The sequence below is a fragment of the Netta rufina genome, assembly GCF_964035555.1.
Source record: "Netta rufina genome assembly, chromosome: 1".
Taxonomy (NCBI): domain Eukaryota; kingdom Metazoa; phylum Chordata; class Aves; order Anseriformes; family Anatidae; genus Netta; species Netta rufina.
The window spans coordinates 141,538,378-141,563,171 of record NC_140123.1 but is presented as its reverse complement, the minus strand read 5'-3'; the positions used below and the strand labels follow the sequence as shown (position 1 = coordinate 141,563,171).

Genomic DNA, 24,794 nt, shown 5'->3' with positions numbered 1-24,794 from the left:
TCTCAAAGCCATCACTAAACCTACAGTATATAGTGTAGCTTTCTCATGACTGCTTAGAGAAGAAAAATCACCACCTCATGAGCTCAAATTAAAAACATCATCACTGCAAGAAAATTTTCCTGACCACAGAGTCAAGGCCAGATGGAAAAAAACTCTTGTCAAAGAAATTAAAAACAACAACAACAAAACAAAAACCACAAAACAACAACAAAACCCCACAGCTGTTCTGTTAATGTCCCCCACTACAAAAAAAAAAAAAAAAAACAAAAACAAAACAAAAAACCACAACATGTGAGGTCTGGCAGCACAGGTCTTCATCCACAGCATGGGAAGAGTGCTGCAGGCAGCAGCAATACAAGCTTGTGGTGTTTTTATCCTGGTACGCAGCTGAACTCCACCACAATTGCTCTCACTCTCCCTCCTCAAAGGGAAAGGGGAGAAAACACAATGGAAGGGGCTCAAGGGTTGAGATACGGACAGGGAGATCACTCAACAATTATTGTCACAGGCAAAATAGATTCAGCGTAGGGAGATTCGTATAATTTATTGCCTATCTTCTAGCAGACTAGTGAGAACTAAAAGCAACCCCAAAACACCTTCCCCCTTATCCATCCTCTTCTTCCTCCTCCCTCTGAGCAGCACAGGGGAGCAGAGAATGGGGGCTGTGGTCAGTCCCTGATGCTTCATCTCCACCACTCCTTCATGGTCCCTCTCTGCCCCTGCTCCCCGTGGGGTCCCTCCCATGGATGCCGTCCTTCTGAACTGAGCCTGCGGGGGCTGCCCACAGGCAGCAGCTCTCCAGGCACTGCTCCCACACAGCTCCGTACCATGGGGTCCATCCCCCAGGAGCAAACTGCTCCAGCACGGGTCCCCCACGGATGGGCGGCAGCTCCCCCCCGACCCCCTGCTCCTGCGTGGGCTCCTCTCCACGGGCTGCAGCTCCGGCCCGGGGCCTGCTCCTGCGGGGGCTCTCCATGGGCCGCAGCCTCCTCCAGGCCACATCCACCTGCTGCACCGGGGGCTCCTCCACCCATGGGGGGGCTGCAGCGTGGAGATCTGCTCCATGTGGGACCCATGGGCTGCAGGGGGACAGCCTGCTCCACCAGGGGCCTCTCCACAGGCCACAGGGGAACTGCTGCTGCCTGCCTGGAGCACCTCCTGCCCTCCTGCTGCACTCACCTGGGGGGCTGCAGGGCTGCTTCACTCCTCGCTCTCCCAGCTGCTGTTGTGCAGCAGGATTTTTTCCCTTTCTTCAATCTGCTCTCCCTGAGGCCCACCCAGTGTCACTCCCTGGCTTGTCTCTGGTGGCAGGTCCCTTTTGGAGCTGTCTGGAGCTGGCTCTGGTCTGACATGGGACAGCTGCTGGGCGCTGCTCACAGAGACCTCTCCTGCAGACCCCCTGCTACCAAAACCTTGCCATGCAAACCCAATAAACCACTGCCCCACTGATGTGGTTTGTTCTGAAGGAGCTGATGGGTAAGAGAAGGGCAAGAGAACCATTTCTGTGACCATTCGCTTCTCAGGTTCCCTCTGTGCTGTCAGCCACAGTCCTGCATGTAACTACAGCTTCTGGGCAGAAAATTGTCATCTCCTCCCCACCAAGGCAGAGCCACAAACAGATTGTGTTAATCACCAGTTGTTCCCTTTCAATGCCACAGGCCAACTTCTCTGAAATGCCTGTAAAACAATCCGCTGACCTCTTCAAAGCAGAGGTCTGCAGCCCACAGCCCAAGGACCAAAGACAGCAAGCAGAGGAATTCAGAAAGGTCCATAGGGTGACCAGTGCCGAGCCAGGAGCTGCAGTATATTGAAGAAAGGAGCACATCCTGGCTCCCAAGTGTACCCTGCCTAACAATTTAGCCACAGCTCATCAGTGAAGTGACTGCAATTATTTTGCCTCTGTGAAATGAAGCGCTCCCTGCATCCTTCTGCATTCATGCAGCCATGACTAGAAAGACCTTGCTTGCCATAGTACACTTGAAAGACTACAGACTTTGATCAAACGGTGGAAATCAAGAGCCAAAACAAGAATCAATACCATAGCTCCTATTTCTACCTCTCTAAAACAAGGTAGAAAACATGTACAACTACCATGAAAATATACCTCCTTTTCACTCTATGCTGTTCTTTGTTGCACAAGCTACACTGGACTGTTGTCTTCATTACTTTTTATTTTTGTTTAAAGAAAGACTGTTTTTATCCTTTTTTTTTTTTTCTTTTTTTTTTTTTTTGCTGTAGCTACATAATACTTCTTCATAATCTGAAGAACAGTAGTAAAAACACTCAGTGAGGATGAAGAAAGCACAGTGAAAAGTTTAGGGTAGCAGACACCACTATCCCTAACCTATAGCTCACTATTTCCCTTGCAAATCTTGCATCTAAAAATCTTCCATTTCTATTTTGCTGACTAAACTAACCAGGGCAGTTCGGAAATCAGCATATGGCAACACCGCGTAGGAAATCCATCTCTGAAGCTAATCTCCATTCTCACGCACCATTATGCTAGCACTTAACATCACAAGCTAAGAGCATGACACTTCAGAAATTCTTATTCTACTAACAACTTCCATCAGTCACTTAACAGACAGATGAGCTCTAATTTTACCTCAGTACTTAACATAAAGATCGGCCCAACAGAGATCAGTAAGACAAACTGCAGCAAGAACAGGAAATACTCTCTTTCCCACCATTTAAAAGTCAGTTATGGTCAGAAACCAAAGTGGCTGAAAAATAAAACATTCCAGCTTTACTGTTTGATGCACTTGTAAAAGAGCATGAATACAGAAAACCACCTCTTGAGCAATAACATTGTACACAACTACAGGCATTATAAAGTTGAAGGAAAGAATTCTGACAGCTATCTCCTAAGTACTTCACTCCAGGTTTCTGACAGCAGAATATTGTTGTTCTGTCGATAACAATATGCTCTAAAGATCACTGTAAGAAACCTGGACAAAACTCATTGACCACTGAATTGCCATGTAAACTGAACACCATCTTTATTTATCCTGTAGAAGAGAGGAAAAAATAATAAAAAAATGATGAGGAGGCTAAAAAAAAATAGAAAAAGCAATAGGTGGAGCAGAATACACACATAAATGACTGCACAGAAGTCTTTTGCCTCCTATTAGATCTCAAGGCATTTCAAAATGTAATCAGAAATAATACAGTCCTACACTGGCCTTGTCTTCCAAGACTGCTAGTTTTTGTGTGCAGCTGTGAGGGGTGTGCAGAAAGAAATCAGGTAAATGTTAATTGTTTGCTTACAGTACCTAACAAGTACTCTAACAAGTTCTGCTTATCAAACTCTCTTTCCTGCTCTAAATTGACTGCAAAGAAAACATGTTTCCAATTCACTTCAGTGTCAAAAGTAGCTGCAGACCAAGAAAGAATATTTATCCTAAAACTCCAACCCTCTTGCAGGAGAGCTGTGTTTGTCAATCACAGGAATTAGGACAGTTCCCACTTCAGTGTAGCAGACTCTGGCCCTGTAGAAGTAGATTTGCAGGACTTTAAAGTACACAGTCAGCTAAAGTATGTTAAATAAGCTAATAAAAAGTAAACTTCTGGGAGAGTACGCTTTAAACAAGGAAAACAAAAACAAAAACACCACAAAAAAACTAAACAACACAATCACACTTTTTTTTCTTTTTCTTTCTTTTTTTTTTTTTTTTTAACCATTTAACTGATGTTCATAATCTTGTCAAGAAAGAACGAATGTCTGAAATCAGCACTACCAAACATACCAGCTCTCTTCCTTACACCCATCTTGTTTATCTTGGCATAGTATAGCCAAGAGGAAAGCAAGACTGGAGTGTGGGGGCTGTTCCCTCAAGGATTCCCTGCTGGGTGCAAGGAAAAGGAAAGTGACCATTTCAATGCAGAGGGAACAATGAAGGTACCTTCCACAGACAGACAAGGAGTAAACTGGAATAAGGAACTGGTGGGAAAGCTGAGGCTGGGACTAATTAAGCAAGGAGACTAGGAATTAAGCAAGGAGACTAAGAATGCTAACCACTAAAGGAGAAGAGACAGAGAGGAGAATATACAAGAGGTACGGGGCGGAAGAAAACAGATCTATTGAGAAGGTATGACCTAGGATCATCCAAACAAAGAATAATGGGTAGAAAAGGGAGCAGAACCCAAAAATTTTGTGAGAAAGCTAGTGGCAGGGATGGAGTCTTTGTGGATTGAGTCAGTGGAAATACCAGGATTAAAAAAGAAGTAGGAGTAAAAGACTAGGAACAACTAGTGGGGAAGAACAGGAGGTCTGAAGGGTAGACATTAGGATTTCTTTGTCAATAATGTAGGGATTGAAATTAAATGCCTGAGAAGCAGAAATTGGAACTGAGAATGAAAATGGAAGTGGAGTAAGGAGCTTTGGATGGAAAAAGACAGGATTAGGACATGGACTCTCTGGAAAGAGTGAATGAAAGGGAAAAAGAGTATTCATCCACCAGAGTACTCTATCCTTTCAGTGTCTGGCTCAGAATCCATGTTTTCAAGTCTCACCATTCGACAGCTGCCAGCAAACATCTGTGAAATCCACTGACCATGTCCCACTTCCTCTCCATGAGGATCTACACAGAAGATGACAACCTAGTGTTGCTATCAGTTATTCCATAAGGGTAAGTGGCACAGTTCTCTGCAGTGGATTTAAATGTTACAAATCTGTTGGTAAATCAACATAATACACAATCTTAATTTCAGTTGACTTTACAACCTTTGCAATGTTCTTATAACATAACATACAATATACACATAGGAATAATTACTCAGAATTGAAATGGGACCATCTGTAGCATGAAATGAAACATCTGCTTCACAGCAACAGCACATGATATTTTAGGACAGGAAGAGACAATTATGGCATGTGAGCAGAGCAACAGGGGTAGTTAGGATAGCAATTTGTAATCCTGCAAACTGGAACTTGACCAGGATGTCAGAAGTTACCACACCCTTGCAGAAGTTGTTGTGTAGTCTGTAACAACTAAATGAAATGTAACTCTCATTAGTATAAAGAAAATCCAGATTAAATTAATGCCTTAATCACTTGAAAAATTATCACCAACTTCAAGATAACTTTTCAAGGAATTTGTGGTTTGTGTATCATTCTACTGACAGGATGACTTCAGAGTCATGCCTGTTCCTCAGAGACACAAATTGCCAGCAGAATAATTAATCTGTGCTGCCGCCCTAACTGCTTATAGTGCTCCGGAAGGACCACGCAGTCACACTGGGCTCCAGGGGTTTTCATGGCACCCCACCCAGATGCAGCAGCCTGCACAGATGTGTTACTTTGAGAGCTAAGCTCTAAATTTGCCACTGAATAGTGACAAGTATCATCAGAGTAACGTATCCACTCTGGCAAAAGTGATCTGGCAGCCCCCAAAGCAAATACAAAGCAAATTACAGAGGCAACAAAACTAAATTATAAAGCCACATACTCCAGCAGGCTATACTGGCTCATTGCATTTAAAGGGATACTGCCCAATACATTTTTTTTTTCTTTAGAAAAAGGTATTTTTGAGATGAGCAGAAACTTGAAGTAGTTTTTAAAACTATCAACCATTTTTTAAAAAAATGTGAACATTGTCTCTGACTGCTGGAAGCCCAAATGACTAAGTCACCATATAAATAAAAACAGTTTGTAATAGAAGACCAAAAATGACCACTCTAAGGTGACTGTCTGAGCTCAGAGAAATGGAAAAAACAACAAAGATGAAAAGTAAATTCAGTTTTAATTTGAGATTTTCTACAACACGGTATTTTTTAAAGTGACAGTGTCCCTTTAAGTAAGAATTATTTTGCTTTTCTGAAAGCCACCATCAGTGATTTTGAGGCACTGATATCTCTAAAGAGGCATTAGGAGGAGAAGGAAGGGGAGGATGGAGAGGTATAGTGGAAATAGCATTAGATGGGGAAAAGGATCTGTTAAGTGTCATTCAGCATCAACCCTTTTACAGCTCCTACTCTGGATCATATGGATATGGGCCAGCCCTAATAGGCATACTTAGGAAGAGAATTTCAGAGCCTCTCTGCAGAAGACACCCCAGGAAGGAATGCCAGAAGGACTGAGCAGTGAATGAAGCACAGGGTTAATGGAGGACTATAACACCAAAATTACCACAGGGGAACTGGGCAACAAATTAGGGCTACTAAGGAGAAAAAGTCTTCCATTTTGAAACTTGAGCCCATGTGGATATTCTTAATGAATGGCCTGTTGTGTCAGGACAATTTGGAGTCATTCCCAACAGCTGGCTACAGATTTTTCTCCTCCTTCTGGAGGAGAAGACAAATGAAATATGAGACTCAGATGACAATGCAACCTAGCAGAGTTTGCCTTCTCTTGGATACACTGACAGATTTGCTCATTTTAGAAGAATAGGTTTGGGGTGACTAAATGAGCAAAGGGAATTTCAGTTTTCAAGATGGACAAATGCTAAACAAATGCCATTTACACACCAAAAGTTATCCACTTACTAAGGGATTCAGAAAGTAGCTTTAATTTAAGAAATGCAGAATGACAGCACAGAGTGATGACATCATTACAGTCATCAAGTGAGGGAAAAAAATGGGCTAAAGGCTCACATGTTTGGCACTTAAATGGGATTAAAAAAAAAAAACAACACAACAAAAACACAAAACACAACAACATAGCAAGAAGCTTATTAGATGTGTGATGATGCAAACTGAGCTGACTGGAAACTGGTAGTAGATTGCACCGAAACTGACTGGAACTCTACCAGTAGATTCTCTCCTAACCCTGTGATAAGACAAAACAGGAACAAAGAGGTATCTGTCATCTACAACTGTTTCTGAAGTCCCTTGAGGAAGCATTTTGTTAGATTATCAAAATACTCTGTTTTCTCTGGAAGAATCAAACGAGCCTCAGAAGGGGAAGAGGGAGGCAATGACATAACTAATCCTTTAGGGTGCTGTTAGATCCTGGGAGATGGTCAGTTCTGCAGTTCCCATTGTATTAGCATATTTTTCTGAAGAGTATTTGGATGGTAGAATTGGACTTGGCAAAGGAGAAGCAAAATCCAGAATGGCTTTCTACTTCCAGCATGGAAGGTAGCTGGAGTGAAAACTGTGAATACATTTTGAAATAATTAACACTGTGGAAAACAGAAGAGGGAGCCTTACACATGGTTTGTGGAATATGCCAGGATCTCCTCTTCCTGAGCTGCAAAAGGGGTTCTGCCAGTCATGTGCAAGGACTTTTTCTTCTTGTTTGTGAGCCAAGGATGGGAGAAGTAGGTAAAGGGAGGGGTGGGAAGGAGTGTCAGCAGGGTTAGTGTCAGCGAGAGGTTCAGCTATACATACCACCCAGATGCAAGTCGATGAGGTCACTGTAATAAGACTCTCCCCAATAGTCTATAACAAGGAATTGGTGAAGACAGTTATTGAATCAGATACCCACCCTAGCCCCACACAATCAAAGCAATATATGAGAAAGACATACAGACAGAAACAAAAAAGACAAACAACAAGAAACATGCAGCTATATACGTTTGCACATACATAGAATATATATATATATATATAAGTGTCTCATTTATCCATATATGTACACATACACACATATATATATGTATCACAAACATACACATACACATATATATATGTGTCACAAACATGTTGGGAAGATGAGGAGAAAATTCCCAGCAGGCAGGCAAGGACTTCCATGGAGAAAAATTAAGAGGTCTACACACAGGCACTTAATGTATTTCAGTCTGCACCAGTACTTGACACTGAAGTCTTTCCTGTTCTTGTGGACAAAAGCAGAGCTATTCTTGTTGCTTTCATGCTGAGCAACATCAGAAGGAAAGACTAATTTCTTAGGTAAGCTGCAGGACAGGTATAAGCATTGATTTCTTGGCGTTGAGTGAGTGGAGGATGCGTGTGTATAGCAAACAAGTAAAAGGCACTGAGTGCTGACACAAATGACAAATACCTAAGTGTGGGAAGATGGGTTTCTGCTAATGACACAGTACCTGTGTCAGAGAAGAACCTCCATTTGTGTGTGTGAAACAGACATGCATGTCCACAGCTGCTAGAGACAGGTACACCACGAGTCTAGCACTGTATAATTATTCTTTAGGGAAGAGACACATAGGAGTACAGAGAGCACTGTTTCTCACTGCATATGATTCACTTGATGAAAAGAGGTTGCTCTTAAATTTTTCAGTATTGATCTGACACTAAAAGACATTTTCCTAGCTCTTAAAAATGACTATCAAAGTTCATAAAGGAGAATAATGGAGAAGAAAAAGGTTCATGAAATTTCAGTTGACATATTTTTTTAAAGTAATAATTGAAAAAGTGAAAAACCCACACAGGAAAACAGAAGTCATAATCATGTCCAGACAGGCGAATGCACTATAATACATGTACAAAGCACCATTACATTAATAGTGATCCCACTCTTGGGACACTGCAGAAAAATAGGAAAATTCTTCACTGAGATTATCTTTCTTTACCTTGGCAGTGAAATGCCATGATGCAAAAGAAAGTTTTTTTTTTGTTTGTTTGTTTGTTTTTAAGAAAAAAAAAAGAAGAAGAAAGGGGATGACAAAAACTTAGAACACCTTGCATATGTTAAACTTGCCACCTTAAATAGTTTATATTCCAGATCATTCATCCTTACTATAAATGCAACTGCCAAAGGGTGAGATCAAAGACATTAACAGACAACATACTAAGGCAATTACATAATCATAGGGTGTGAGACTATTTTCTGAATCAGAAACTAAACGTTGGATTGAGCATTCAGCTCTTTGAAGAATAGAAGGCCAACTGCACCTTCTCCGAGGCTGAGCCAAATTAAAAAAGAAAAGAAGTTATAGAGGAAGGTGCGATTATCTTGTCAAAATTGAAGTCAGCAATGAACTCCAAAATGTTTCTGAGTGTGATTAGTTGAACAGCTAGTATCATCATATTCCAGCTTGAAAGCTATCAGATAAGGACTGACATTCCTGGAAAGAGTACTGAGCTATTTGTACCTATTGCTAGGATCCAACTTAACTGTAGTCTCACAAGGCACTGCTGTGAAGAATTTGACTATCTGCTCAGGATAAGCCACTTGGCCAAAACATACTAAGGTTGAAACAAAATGGATGGAAAATAGAAGAAAAAAAAAAAAAGTAAACAAATTCTTACCCACAGTACTTTTTTTTTGTTCTTACCAGTCCAAATGAAAGATATATTTTTGTAAAAAGGGGAAAAGGTCCAGAGGTCAGAGATATGAAAAACTGAAGTTGATGGAAGACTGCTAAGTAAAGAACTGAAATGCTTTACTGAGAGAAAAGGTGACTAACAGTCAACTTGATGAAAGATGATAAATGACATTGAAAAGTTGTTCAGATGGCCTTGTCTATCTGTTTCTACAATAGAAAAAGAAAAGAATCATTACAAAATACAAAATCATGTTTCTTCTGTCAGGAATTTCAAACACCTAGTAGTAAGAAACTACTAATACTGCAAGAAACTTCATATTTAAATGCATAAGATTGGTTCTTTCCCTACAGGGAGGGAAGCCAAATAACTTATTCATTACAGAGCCCAATATCATCTCCAAGAACAGTTAATACTGGTTGGTCTCTATGGGACAGCCATTACTTTGATCCTGCATTGCAATCCTTCTCTTTTCACGTGGACAGAGAACGTGCATGGGACACACAATTCCCACCCTCCCCTCTTTCTTCCCCTTGTACAAGCTTATTAAAAGGAATATATATATATATATATATATATATATATATATATATTCCTTTTAATATATATATATATAAATATTATTAATATATTAATATATAATATATATATATATATATAATATATATATATATTATATATATATATATATATATATATATATACATATATATATATTCAGATGAAAACATTGCCCTTCCCATGTTTTAGATTTTGTTTATACAATTTAATTAGGGAAGAATTGATCAGGGACAAGAGCATTACTCCGCACCTTCACAGAAGGATCCTGCTGAATGCAGTGGTCACTGTTAGGTGAGTATCTTAAAACAATGCAGATGAGAAGAAAATTATGATGCCCTCCTGAACAATTAATGGATAATGGAGGCAGAAATTAACAGTACTTATGGAATGTGATGTCACAGACTAGAAAATAAGAAGAAATTTGGTTATTTTATTGCAAACATATGTAAAAAGTCTGTGTAAGATTAGCTAGAGAGGTAAAGAATGGTGTTCATTTTTAATCTCATGTTTCAGTCAACATAGGTTATAACATGTCTTTTTCTTTTTTTCCCCAACAGAATGTGTTTCTTGTTAATCCCTGGAAATAACTGCAAGAGTTGGAGCTTGTGAATTCTTTATGATGAAGTTAAGCTTCTACAAATAGAAGCAAAACATACCCTATGGGCTTCCTGAAGAAAAGAGATTCATTTTTGCAGTGTGACCTACAATTTAATAATTCTGCTAAAAAATTCACAAATATACAATCTTGTCTTAAACTGCTTCATTTTGGGAGAGCTGGGAGTGAGATGTTATACAAGGGTTTAAGTCTGCAGCCTTCCATACAAAATACCAACTCTTACTCTTGGTCATATTTTGCCCTTTCTGGACTTTTTTTAGATTATTGTGAAGAATGTTCTCTCAGCTGCCAAGATTTCCCACTTGTGCTGACATGTCTTACTTACATGAATGTCATTTAGCAGCTGACTAATCAAGATGGAGTTCCAGATGGAAAGAAGAAAAACGAAACAAAGAATTAGAAATACGCAGTGGTGTTAGTAAGTGCAGTAACTGGCAGGCCAGCCATCAGAATGGGGCTACACAGAAATACACAGTATAAGGAAGGAGGCACCACCACAGAGAAAGAGTTGTTGCACAAGGTTACTTTTTGAACCCACAAATTAAAAAAAAAAAAAGACAGACCACAAAACCACTGAAGTCATCAAGATCGTTTTGCACTCGTGTAGAACTTAATTGCTTTGGTAACCATTCAGACCTGCTGCTTTGGCACGTCTTTACGGAGCACCAAGCACAAACAAACTTGGTGGAGTAGTAATCAGTGGGATGTCTCAAGAGACATTTTCTCTGGTGAACCTTCACTGCTTAATCTAGTACCATCTTCACAGGCATAGTGGGCACTCTTCAATCCAAGCAACAAGACAAATCATTTTTCCAGTACCTGTTCCACTCTTACCATTTCTGATTTCTGATCCTTGTAATCAGGTATATAATCCTGGTCTTGTCAGATATATGCATACTGCATTTGCCTGTTGGATATTTGACTCCGTGAAAGTAAGGATTCTTTTTTTCCAGATTATTATACTACTATCAGCATTACCTCAACCAAGTACTCCTCCACTCATGTTTTGCCAGATCAGGTGAAACTCATTCAGTATAAACTCAAGTACACATAGCATTCCTTTAGCAGCTTGGCATGGATACCTTTCAGTACACATTTGCATTTCTGCTCTGCACAACTTTGTCAAAAGTTGCCAGTGTGCTGGGCTGTGCAGTGAGGAAGATGTTCTGTGATGGTCCCTTGTAAGGACACTGCCTTGATAATCCAACACAATAGAGAAAGCACACACAGTTTTGCAATTACTTTCTGAATGTACAAACAGGGTTCTCCTACTGTGACAGCTTTACGTGAATTGCAGCTAGGAAACCTCTGCAGTTTTCTAGCTGTAATATCCAGTAATATGCAGAAATATAAATCCACTACTAATAGCTGGAGGATTACCTCCTGAGCCTCAGGCAAAGGCAAGTGAATTAAGTCTCTGCCATTAGGTAAGCCCCAAGATTAGAAGAAATGTGAGAACAACACGGTCTCAGAAAGATAGAAGAAAAGGGAGAATAGATTCACATTGGACTCTAATTCTAGGCTATAATGGTCCAATTACTTCTAAAATCCAAGCAGCTATGGACTACTGCACAAGCATTTGATAAGAACACATTAAAAAGCAAACCAAGCTCTGCTGGATACCTGCTTCTCCCCGAAGGGCTTTCTCCACAGCAACACCTCTCTCCTCCAGTTGTCTCTGCTTCTCTTCTACTTGTTCAAGCTGCCGCTGGATGATCTGTTCAGGAAAGAAGGGAGTAGAACCTCACCAACAGTGATTCTGCTCTATCAGCAGCACTTACCTAGCACTAAGTGACTTTGGCCAAATCAGCCTTTTGAAAAAGTATTTGCATTCAAGAATACACTGCTTTGAAAGCTAGCATCACAGTCCCCTCCAGTGAGGACACCCTCATGCCCTGCATCCTAGCTTTTTGTTTTACAGATACCTGGATACTCACTTATTTGTTACAACTAGAATCCCGTTTCTAAACCATACTGTGAAAGGTGTTGCCATTCAGTCAGCTGATCCTCTAACTTGAGTTTTAAACAAATTCCATCTCCTACAGACAGTGCCAGCAGATTCTCTAGTGATTAAAGGTTAATTTAGTAACACTGCACCCACTAGCATAATTTAGCAAAGCAATCATTGGCGCAAACTCATCAGGTATTATCCTGCTACCACTACTCGATTCAGTGAATGGTACCACACTCATTTCCTAGTAGGAAGGTGCTATGGTCATTACTTGTCATGTTTTTTTGTTGCAAAACTATTATGACAAGTTTCAGTAATTCTTCCCATGTCTGTGACATGGTACCAAATTTGATAGACAGAGTAGGAGAAGAGGTAATTGTAGAAACAGGAAAGTTCTGGCTCTGGTTCCTCTTCTGATATACTCAGAGGAGTGCCAGGATCATGGTGCTTTCATAGGGAGTTAATTTCCTGCCATGAGAAGAAGACTGTGAGACACTACCTGAGCTCTATGTAACCTCTTTAGTTCTTCTTGCTTGGCTTGTCTACGAGCAGCCTTCTGTACTCGCCGAGTCAGCTTAGCATTTAGTTCTTCTTCTGTGTAGGCTCTCTAAAGGAAGAAAAAAACAGGAGATTTTATTTCCATGCCCAGACGTACGGGGGGAGGGAAAGCCATTTTCTCTTCCAATATTTCAGAAGGGAGGTGTTCTGTCTTTGCCATGACTGTGACAAAAATCAAGCTTCTGTAAGCAAAGGTGTTCACAGTGCAGTGAGCAAAAATTTCAGGGTCAAATCAGGAGTGAAGAAGCATATAAGCCAACTGCAAAGCTGTGATTTTCTATAATGTCCCACTTCTGTCTACCATTGCTATATGGAACCTCTCCACAAAGATCAAATACATTTTTAATCTATTTCTCAATAGATTTAGACTAATCAACTTAGTTAAATCATTAAGACTACCATATAAGTGAGTCACCTTGATTTCATTTTAGAAAAGGGTAAAGACATGTCTACAAGAACAGTTACAGCAGTATAAGCTAAGAAATTAATATAGACTATTGTAGCTACATACGTATTCCACTCTTCCTATATGAAATGTTTTATTCTGGAGCAAGAACGTCTGTATTTGAGAGTTACGCTGATATAAGTGGTAATGACTGCGTGTGTAAATTTGTGCAATTTTTCTCTGAATCAAGAAGTCAAAAATACATTTGAAAGCAGAATGATGTTCTGGTGTGAGAGGGGAAATCCCATCTCAAGAACCATGCCACAAAACTGTCCGGTATAAAACAGAGCAAACAATCTCTTAACTAAAACTAGAATGTTACAACACCAGAAGCCATTCAATAGGAGAAATCCTGTGTTTACAGAGATAGAAAGGTATTTCTTCCTCTTCTTTTCTCCCAAGAAAACTAGTTTAAAAATACATAAATATAATTTTTTAACTTTACTGAAATGGAGTTTAGTACCTTTTCACATAATTAGTTTGTGTGTTGTAATCTAAGGTGGGCTTCCTTTCATATATTTCAAGAGCATCCAAGGAACTTCACAATTGCATTAAACAAACTATATTGAAGAGAAGAACTCTCTTCTCTTCCCACATACATTCATGTGGTCTTTATGGGACAGCTAGACACAGATGTCTTCCACTTCTGGTGAGATCTCCATTGATAGCCATGTTTAAGGACAAAACATTTAGACAGACCACCCCATAAATTTCCTTTATCTAGCACTACCACACTGATCACTCTATCTCTGTTTTATTGTTCTCAGTGAGTAGAGGTTTAAAACATAGGACCATGTCTCTAATAAAAATTCCTAAGAGAGGTGATCAGCAAGCACTACTATTAGAGCTCCAAGAAGTTAAATCTTTGCTTTCTCTTTTTTAACACAAGATCCACAATGATATCCAAATCAGAAGGAAAAGTCACACAGGGTGTGAATTTCCTACCCCCCTTAACACTGGTGTGATTGTGAACACAGGACAATAACAATTTCAGAAAGCAGCAGCATTCTCAAAATAGAAATGTAATTTCTATCTTGATTTTAGCTTGATACAAAATTTTACTGAGATTTCAGTAAACCCAAGAATTTTGAAGGAAAGCATGAAAATTCACTTAAACTCATGTTCTGAGTATTAAAAATAAAACAAAACACATTCATCTTTAAAAGCCTAGAAACCCAATTTGTTCTGAAGCTCGAAGATCACCCATATCACTGTACAGTGCTGCACTGCTATGCACTGGTAGTTGCATGCATGCTAACAAGTCAGACAATTTGGAGCTCAATGCATTTTTGGTAGGTGACTTCTACAAAGATTTTTCTGCCCATGTCTGCTAACATCTCACGCATGCACAGTCGATGTTTGTGACGTTAGTGTACATGTGACGGGTAGCTATGGATTTGATGGGTTAATACAGGGACATACATGCAACAATGGCCAACTAGCGGGAATGGAGACACTACCTTTGACGAATATGATCTCTTGAATGCCAAGGCGTGTGGTACATAAATCGACTTTAAAGGGGGAATGGTAAAGGAAAAAAATAAAAATAAAAAACATACAAAATGAAGCAAAATCAGTTCAACATTGAAAACAGATGCACAGTAAAAAAAAAAAAAAAAAAAAAAAAAAAGCTGTTTTTAAATGCAATGTAAAATTTTGCAAATGCTGAACGTGGCCCAGACTGGTTAAGCATAATGGAACTTCTGTCCACAAAATCAAGTTTCTAGCACTCATCCCAAAGGCAATTAGCTTTGGTAGCCTCTTTCAAGATGCAGTCAACCTGAAAATACGTTATTCTAGAGGAATTCTTTGGCCTTTATCCACCTATGGATTTAATGTCTGCTGAGGAAGTAAGCAAGCATACATACATACACATACAAAGTTTCGGCTCATGATCTGGAATAATGGCTTGCTAGCTGGGGGATCTTTGGTCTGAACCTGCTCAGTCATGTTGCTCTGTCATGCAACTTTCCATTCAGGCTTTTTTTACAACCTCTTCTGGAATCTGTGTTTATTTCATGGTTTTAAATAATCTCTACTTCATAGAAATAATTTTCCTCATTGCTTTCTGACTGGAGAAACACCAAATGGGCTCAGAGTGGGTTACATGTCCTACACTAGGGGAATCTCACTGTCTAAGAGAGAACCTCCAGAGAGCCTGAGGAGCTAAAATTAGGAGAAGAAAAAAAAAAAAGAGGGGAAGAAATAGAGAGAAAACATGAGATGTTCACGAGGAGAGGAGGAGAGGAGAAGACTACTACCTTCTCTACTCAAGAACATTCTAAAATTACATTGTTCCCAAAAATAAGGCAAGTAAACTACCTAGGGTCTGTGAGAGAGGTGAATTTCCCTTGAGCCATGAAGTACAGAGGGCACTGTGCCATTCTGGGCAAACAGCCAGCATTTTGCATTTTCACATTCAATTAACTAAAAACAGTCACAAATGAAAAGCCATAGAACAACTTAAGCACATAGGCAAACACCAGTAAAAAACAAACTACCTGTGGTAGTAAAACACATCTGATCACAGTATCACAACTGCACAGCAACAGTGACAAACACAAGCACAGTGACACACACCCACACACAAGGAACCCACAGGGCATTTGCATTAGGAATTCATTACAGGATACTCCTCTTGAAAGGCACTACACTAACAGCATGGAAGTAATTCACTGCTGATCACAAAGAACAGGCTAAACAGAGCAAGCTGTCTGGGAAGCAAGCTCGCTATAATAACTGAAAAAGCAGCACAAGCAAAATTTCAATTTAGTGAAGGGGTTCACATAAAAGTTATGCTCCACTGAAGAAGTAGACTTTTACCCACAATAAGTAGCAGGTAGTTTCTAACTTAGAAAACATAACATTCCCACCCCAAATCTGTACAGATATAGTTTTAACAGTCCAAAAGTTCAGTTACAGTTCTTCTGACAGCAACGCATTCCAGTGTTTGCATGGATGTTTTACATCCTTTGACAGGATGCAGCAAAATTAGGCAAGTGGAGTTTTCATATTTATTCACTCTAAATAAATTTATACTTAAAAAATATTCCTTTAGAAAACAGGCAGATGCTGAGCACAGAAATTCTTACTACAAGTTCAGCAACAGCAAAGAGGAGAAAATGAGATGCTACTGCCATATATCCTTGGCAAAACTAGTAAGATAATTTGAGTATTAGGATTCTAGCCATCTGACAGCCATCCCCACAAAGCCTAGTGATATCTTTTTCTGCAAAAAACATTTTAAATGAAAGTAGCTCAGCACAGAAAAAAAAAAAAAGGCAATACCCAAGGCATCATCAAGGCATACCCCAGTCTGAAAACAGTCATGGGCCTTACTGAAGCCTTGCTTCCTCCTGAAGGAGCACAGAAGGCAGAACAGTAGTTCTGTAACTCTTATCTGAACCCCCTGTATTGCACTTCTGTTCTTTGCTAGCCACGGGTACCTCATTCTTCTGCATCTCTTGGAAAATGCAGAATTTCTCATGAAACGCCTTGAGGGCATGCAAGGAAGAATGAAAGGGGGAGAGAAAAAAGGGAATCAAATAAAACAAAATAATCTTCCTCTCAGATCAACTAGAGAGAAAGAGAGAGAGACTGAAAGACAGGTAAGTAAATACAGAAAATTCCTACTTATTTCATCAATTTCTTCTACCAGTCTAAGATTTCTTAGTTTTACTAATTCTTTCACTGCATGTACATAGAAAGCCTTTCCTATGACATTTCCATTTGCAGTACTTCCAATACCTTTGACATCTGAGAAAAATATCAACTAGATCCTGCTATTTGAGACTGATTTCTGTAACATTGCATGAAAGGTTTAAGACAGGAGGTACAGGCCACTGTGTTCATGACACTACCCTCTGAGATAATTTTCTTCTTCCTGAGATTTTTAACACATGGACCAGGCACTACCAGAAAAGGGCAGGAAGAACCAATTTTTCACTCTTCAGGACTAGAAAGGCCTTAGCATTCTGTGGGGCCAATGAAATCTGAACTTATTCCTCTAAACCTTGCCAAGTCTGCCTAGCAGAGATTAGAAGATACTAGGAATGGAAGAAGTAGAGCAGATCCTTATATTTTCTACCAGCAGTGAACAGTGCCATTCTAAAAATGAAATAAGTAACAAAAAAGCATCTAATTTTGGCACTTGGCTCTCATTTTTTCCACATTGCAAAAATGTATTTTTCTCTCTGGGCTTTTATGAGGATGTACTGGTGTCTCCTCTGTTCTCTTCAGTAACTTCCTTAAAGCACCACTTAAAGTGAAACTATTTTGGCTAGAAAGCCGTTGATATATCTTACACCATCACATCACTGCACTAGCTAAGGAAGGTCACTCAGAAATAAGAAAAAACTTCCTCAGAAGAAGCAGAGTTCGCAACAGACCACACTGGAATGAAAACACCAGGCTAAGAGCAATTCATATATACTGGGATTTCATAAGGAATCACTACATATTTCATCTTCACATTTGTTATCTTCAAAACAGACATATGGAAACACTCAGGAACTACCAAGAAATCCTCAAACAAAACAGGGTCAAAGTGGGGGAGACGAGTGATTTGTCCTCTAAGAAGAAAAGGTACTAATTCAGACTGTACAAATTCTCTTCTCCCAGGAAAAATATGGCACCCTGCATGAGTTGCAAACTGCAACCTACAGCTTACCTTTTGGTTTACAACCTGTCTTGACTGTGCTCTTGAGGCATGAACAAAGTATATGCCTGCCTGCAGTTTTCTTGGACTTCTACCACATAAGTCTATCAAAGAGGCTGGTAAAACAATGTTTTAAAATTGGACCCTTACAACAAGCGAGGACAATCTCACTGTTACTTTTTTGCAACAACATTAGAACTAGTGAAAGTACTTTTCTGACACTAAATTTTTGTTTTCCATAGGTTATTGGCATGCTCATAACAGGGATAAAATTCACTATTCATACTGTGATACTCAGTTGTAAAGTAATGTCACAGTGAGACAGAAGATCCTTCATCAATAACAGTAGGGAGTAGCTCGTAATTGTGTAAACAAGTAAAACCAACTTTTTGGGGGGTAGAACAGCTGGTCAGCTTCCACAAAAGCCTGCTCTACAAAAGAAACAGTAAGGATGACAAGTAATCACACATCCCTCTAAAATGCATTCTCCCCCCTGCCTACCTCTCGCTTGGATTTCTGTGAGGAGCGTTCCAGAATATCGTCACTGGAGAGGTCAGAGTCCTCCGAAAAACTCAGGTGCCGACGGAGCTGCAAATCTGAGGAGCCAGGAACAAAAAGGGGAAGTTAGAAAAACAGTGACACTACAACAATGCATTTCTCTCCATAAACATTTCAGGATTCGGTAAGCTGTGTGATTCAACTTCAAAAATGCAGAGTTTTAAGCAGTCTTGGCTGCTTTGCCTAGGATTATGTGTTTGTCAGAAGAGCACTGCCCCACAGAATGATCAATATTAGTTGGAAGCTTCATTCTACATATGCATCACTTTCTGCAAAGAGTGTTAAAAGGTCATGGCCACAATTCTCCTTTTCTGCTCTATCAATGCTCTTATGAAAGATACACCATTTGGATGATAGCAGCGGGCACTATTTTGGCTATTTTTACAAGGCTGGAGAAATGTAATGTGTTTTGTTTTCATTATGTTTATGGCTAACTTATTTGCTGTATCACATGTAGCCATTAAACATCCCTGTCTACACCTGATGGCATGTGGGACATACACGAGACCACAGAATCCACACATTGAGATCAACAGACCGTTGTCAGATCACTGAGAACACAGGAGTGACTGCCTCTCTGCAGTCTTCAGTATCCACAGAACCAGGCTGAAACAAACAGACCACCCACAAAAAGCTGAGAATCAGATTTAAAACAGAGATGAAATGTCACAAGTAACTGACTCCAGCAAATGGTGTCTATTTTTCAAATCATCCGAAGGCAGAAAATGGACATGCCTTGTGCATATCTAGAGTGAAGCTTCCATTTAAGGATCCTTTTTTTGTTTTCATTGGCATATCAACTAATTCTGTGAATACACAAAAACAAACAATTCTAGCTGCTTTACTTATTCCAATTTTCTCATTTGACAGAGGATCAGTGTCATTCTGCACAATGTTACACAGCCAAATTCTTTCAAGGATACCCAGCTGTATCACATATTTATTATACCTGCAGCTGTAACCAATGCAGAAGCTTTGTGCTTGCCAGAATCCACAGTAGCACTACTTGAGGGAGTACTTGGGCAGGATTTGTCGTCAGCCTTTTTCTTCTTGTCTTTCTTATACCCAGAGAAAACAGATTTCCATAAAGACCTAGATTTTGTTGTTTCCTCTGTCCCACCACTAGATTTGTCAGAAAGCCTGCTGTCATTTTTGGATTTCTTCTCCTTTTTGTTCTTACGAGGGGAGAAAAGAGAACTTCTTTTCTTACTCTTCCCACTGGAGCCCTCTGAAGAGGTGACAGAACCTTCAGGTCCAGCCACGTCAGCAGCAGGAGTGGAGAACTTCTCACTAGCAGCATCATGCTTGAGCATGGACCCCTCTGCAATTTTCAAGGCCAAATGTTTTGGAGAGTCATAAAACAACTCTTTGGTCTTCAAAGGCATAGAAGATACCTTTCGTGACCTTGTGGCCCCAGCAGCAGCTGCAGCCATCTCCATATCTTTCATCTTACATAACTGTTTAGCCATGGCGTCACGTAATGCTTGGCTCTTGACAGACTTCTCTCTGGCTCTCATTCTTTCTTCAGCAAGCTCCTTGGCCTCTGCAGAAATTTCAGGCAATGCTCTCTTCTTTTGGTTAACCCCTCCTTCCAGTGAGGGCAGACCACCATTTTCTTTGACCAGTGGCAAAACAAGCGGTTTCTCTGGCCTTGGCCTACTCGTAGGAGGTGTAAAGAACTTCTCGTTAAGGCTTGTGTCCTCTGTCCTGTCATCATATGTGTCCTCTACATCATCAGCAAATGGAATCTCATCCACACTCTCTGCAAAAGACTTCCTCACATCATCTTTTTTGGCCTGGGTTGACTCTTTGACAGCAGAGGTTGGCTCATGGCGTGGGGCAACAGGAGGCGTTGATGCTGGTGTTGGAGGTGACTTGGATTCGGACTCGTTCTGCCAAAGTGCTTGATGCCTCTTTCTACGCAAAGTGGCAGGTTCTTCATTTTGAGGAGGTGGTGGTGGTGGACTTGATGGAGGAGTAAGCATGGTAGAGTCAGAAGTGTTGAAGCTCTGGCTAGCCAAAGTTCTCATGTTAGATGAGCTCTCCTGGAGGCCAAGTCCTGAACTGCTAGATACATCTCTCTTTACTTCATTGGAACTCCTCAGTTCTTTTTCTGATGGAGATTTTGGAGTGAGCAGAGAAATCTGCTCATTTTCTAACTTGGACAGTCCCTGCCTTCTTGGGGCAGGCTGGGGCTTCACAAAATGCATCCTTTCATCACCTGAAACACTCTCGCTATTAAAAGCCTTCAGGGGAGTTGTCTCAAGGGCAGGTACAGCAAAGTTTGACTCTGAGCGTTTGTTTCTGTCTACTGGGGTGAGTCCTAAGCTTCTCCGGATTTCTGCACTCTTCATCCAGAACTCTTCCACGAGGTTACTACGTTTCAGAGCTTCTTCTGCAGTAGTAGGGCTCCCCAGTTTTTCCACTTCACTATCCTGACTCCTAAGAACCAGTTTGGCTAGAGGAGTGGATGTTAAGGCTGGGACAGGCTGGAAACACACTGGAGGTTCCGCTGGGGATGGAATAGAGGTTTCAGAAGAAGGCAAAGGCTGGGAACAGATAGGTGTTTGAGAAGATGTTGGGGATGAAGTCTGTGTTGGTGCTGCTGGTTGAGATTCTGCTGGAGATGTAGGTGCAATGGCATCTGGTGATGCAGCTGGCTGCGATAACACTGGAGAGAGTGGCACCAAAGGGCTTTTAGCTTTCCTGTCTTTGGGAGTTTCATCTTTTGGTCCTTCCTCAAGAAGGAAAGGCTCAGGAAAGAAGCGTGCCTCTGGAGATTTTATTGCACAGGATACTGCAGCCAGGGGATCTGTTACATTCTACAACATACAAATAAAGGAAATATTAATAGTCACTGGGCATGTTAGAATGCTGTTCCATTATTTGCTGCTACACCACCCAAGTATCAAAACATGAAGAAAAGTCAAACACCTATGACATCTCACTCCCAGACCTAGAATGTCACTTAGGATTCCTCCTCAGGAATGGATTGTTTTTCTGTCCCATTGTATAAACAGTCTTTTGTACATGACAACAAAGCAAATTTAATGTTTGGAAGGAAAACTGTGCTAAATTCCAGAAATCCATTTCAGTCTTTTCCTGCTCTGCCTTTCAACATCCAACTCTGTATATAGTGGTGGTCCCTCATCTCAGATAGATTTCATTCAAGTCTCTCAAGCTCATAACAACCCAGCACTTCCTGCTGGCTAGCATCTGCCAGAATGTTGTCTTAAAGCAAGTGGTGCTTTCTCTTTTAAGAGCAAATTAGGCTGCAATTCCCTTGACCTTTAATGATCTGAGAAGTCTTGTCTTTTACCTCCTATATGGAGACTGCCACATCACTCAGTAGCACAATTCTTAGTTTTAATATCTATGCCTTTGGCACAGGACTCCTCTTACTAAGTTCTGACATTATCTTTCCAATCACATCTTTCACACCAGCATTCTTTTGCATGATGGAAGTTTGGTTTAACTGATACATGATCATTAGAGCACAAACCTCTCCATGTGCTTGTATGATATATTAAACACCCAGGTCTTAAGTACTGCATTTAGGCACTGTCCTGGTATGAAGACTAACTTTGTCTAACAGAATTGTTATACAGGCCTCAAAAAAAAAAAATCACTCTCAAATTTAATAAAAATAGAATGTTGTCAACAATTGCTGTCAAGAAACTGGCCTTATCCTATAATGTGTCCATTGTACAAGTAAACTGGTATATGACAAAACTCTTTAGGAAAGTCTAATCACTTAACAATTCTTTAAAAACAAACACTGGGGGGGGGTAATATTTGAATTAAAAAACTCAAGAGTCATGTATTTCTGTTCTTACATCTTATTAGCTGGAAACACCACAGTAAACTTGCATGCTGACTCCACGGCTGACACTACATCGGTAAACAACTTAGCTTTCTTGAGCTAAAATATGTTTCTACTCTAGAATAAATAAGCACTGCCTTGGTTATTACTAAGTAAGTAATACAATTATAATTTTGAATTTCAGCTGTACAGAATCTGATTTTGGTACAGAAAGGATAGTAAAACCAGGATAAACAGGAAATACCTTACTTATGACTCCCTTCGTGTATTATATATATCTCTTGTTAACTGTGCATTGAAATGAAAATATCCTATATATTTATTTTTTTTTATTTTGTGATGGGAACTTGTGTGACTCTGACAGAGCCACCATTCTCTAAAAGTAGGAAAGAAGACTTAAGTCTACATAAAGTCAGATTTCAAGAAGGTCAGCATCAGTTATAGGGACAGGAAAGCAGAAAAGAGCACTGCTGTCTTTTCTCAGTAGTTTATCCAACTCTTCTGTTGAACTTCAGGTATTAAATAGAAAACTTGAAGGATTCTCTTTCTTACCTCCAATTGTTTTGCTTTGGGACTATCTGCTGGAGACAGAGGAAGAACATTGTCACTAGCTGACTGGATAGGGATGGGAGGCTTGCATGGATCTACAGAAAGCAAAAATATGTTTAACAAAGCAAATGAGACTGCTAATATTCTAATTTTTTAATGTTACACACAGCTAGAAATGACAAAGTCCTCAGCTTCTTACAAATTCTGGATTGGACATCTGGAACCTAGTCAAAACTTTGTAAACATCCAAAACAGTACAAAGTGTTACATAAAAACTTCTACAACAACAAGCAGGTAGATGGGCTCTCGCACTTTAGGAAGCTGAAATCAATGGACTTGGAACATTCTTCTCAAAATGTTAAGGCAAGCATATGCCTTGCCACTGGGAGTAGTGAGATGGTTCAAATCCAGCAGACTGTCTTCTCTTAAACAATCAAATAACTGTATAGACCATCCAGAGTGCAATTACAATCATTCCAACACCGGTGGGAAAGCTATTACCTTCTGTCGCACTGCAAGAAGTACCTTCTGCTCCTTCTTCATCTTCTTCATCTTCGGAGACTTTCAGTCCTGGCTGTTGTTTGTCACCTTGATGTAAGCGGAACTCGGCTTCTGCATCAGATGGGATGTCATCTGATCATTAATTACACAGGTTGGGTGGAGGAGGGGAGAAAAACAAGAGATCTTGACTATAAATCCATCAAGACGTATTTATTATTTTCACAATCTTTCATAATCTTTTCTTTCAGTTCACATGATGCTAATCACTTTTATCCTGAACACCTAAATGTTTCACTTCTTTTTTGTATTAGAGTCATTTAAGCAGTAAACGATGGTTTATTTATCAAAAGTACTAAATAGATAGTTCACGTCATAGCTTCTCAGTTTTCTGGAAATTTTTCAAATGTTTTCTGGCATATGAGTTCTTTCTGCACTAGCAGGGGAAGATATTTGGCACAGTACTATGACCTTTTCACAAATTTACTTCTATTTCTGTTATTTAGCAGGATTAATTACTGAATATGGACACAAGACTGAGCCCTCTAAACAGCAGATGGTGAAAGGATGCAATAAATTTATTCTACGACGTATGGCACAGAGGCTCTTCTGTTTCTTTTTGTCCTTCACTTATGGCTCCCCCTCAACTATTTGGAAGAAACTTCTACATCACTAAAAATAAGATTACGCTCAAGTACTCCCATACAACAGATTTTCTACCAATACAATTCTTTTCCCATAACAGGTTCAAATGATGTACAGTGGTACCCTACCGTCATCCAGCTCTGCACCCGTGTCTCCCTCTTCACCCGCCTGTCCTTCTGTGTCTGCAGGCTCTGTGCCCAGCTCATCCTCCACATCATTATCCTCACATGGAGCTAGAGTATATTCAAATATTGAGAGAAAAGAAAAAAAAAATCTATACAGTGAAAAGGGTATACTCTAAACTGCACTGATTATTCATAGTGGATATATTTATTGATTACTGCCAAAACAAGAAATTCTGAAGTGTGTCAGCTGGAAGCACGTATACTGTGAAATGATACTTTCAGACTCCAAGAAATCAAGGAGTGCCTGCCCCTTCGGATTCTCTAAGAATTTTTAGCATTGGAAGCAGACAGGACTTTTCTGAGGAGCTGGCCTTGTATAAAACTCAACATGAAAGGCACTGGGAGACCATCAAAACAGAACAGTTTAAGGTATTTCTAGCAATTTCTTTTTTCTTTTCCAGAGCAGAAGAGTTACCATCCCTTTATCGCATGTGTATTAGGTGAAGACTGAAATCTCACAATGTATCACAACTGTTCATCTAGAAATTGAAATAAGCTTTTGAGGGTATAAATCAGAGACAAACAGTCTAGCTCTAGGATTGATCATTATTACATTTGGAAGCCGTTT

At 40.0% G+C, this 24,794-nt stretch overlaps 1 protein-coding gene across 5 annotated transcripts in view; it reads right to left on the bottom strand.

Moving 5' to 3' along the window:
• Positions 1-24,794, bottom strand: part of MICAL3 (microtubule associated monooxygenase, calponin and LIM domain containing 3) — a 117,228-nt gene that overhangs the window by 11,874 nt on the left and 80,560 nt on the right. For 2 of the 5 annotated variants that reach the window (XM_084294287.1, XM_084294284.1), the window contains exons 30-37: positions 24,170-24,274; positions 23,400-23,531; positions 22,902-22,993; positions 19,476-21,348; positions 18,470-18,564; positions 12,808-12,915; positions 11,981-12,074; positions 7,330-7,380 (exon numbers count right to left, since the gene is read on the bottom strand). In XM_084294287.1, coding sequence (XP_084150413.1) covers positions 7,330-7,380; positions 11,981-12,074; positions 12,808-12,915; positions 18,470-18,564; positions 19,476-21,348; positions 22,902-22,993; positions 23,400-23,531; positions 24,170-24,274 — 2,550 coding nt within the window. The remainder of the gene's footprint in view (positions 1-7,329; positions 7,381-11,980; positions 12,075-12,807; positions 12,916-18,469; positions 18,565-19,475; positions 21,349-22,901; positions 22,994-23,399; positions 23,532-24,169; positions 24,275-24,794) is intronic. The other 3 variants (XM_084294283.1, XM_084294286.1, XM_084294285.1) reach the window with 2 other exon arrangements.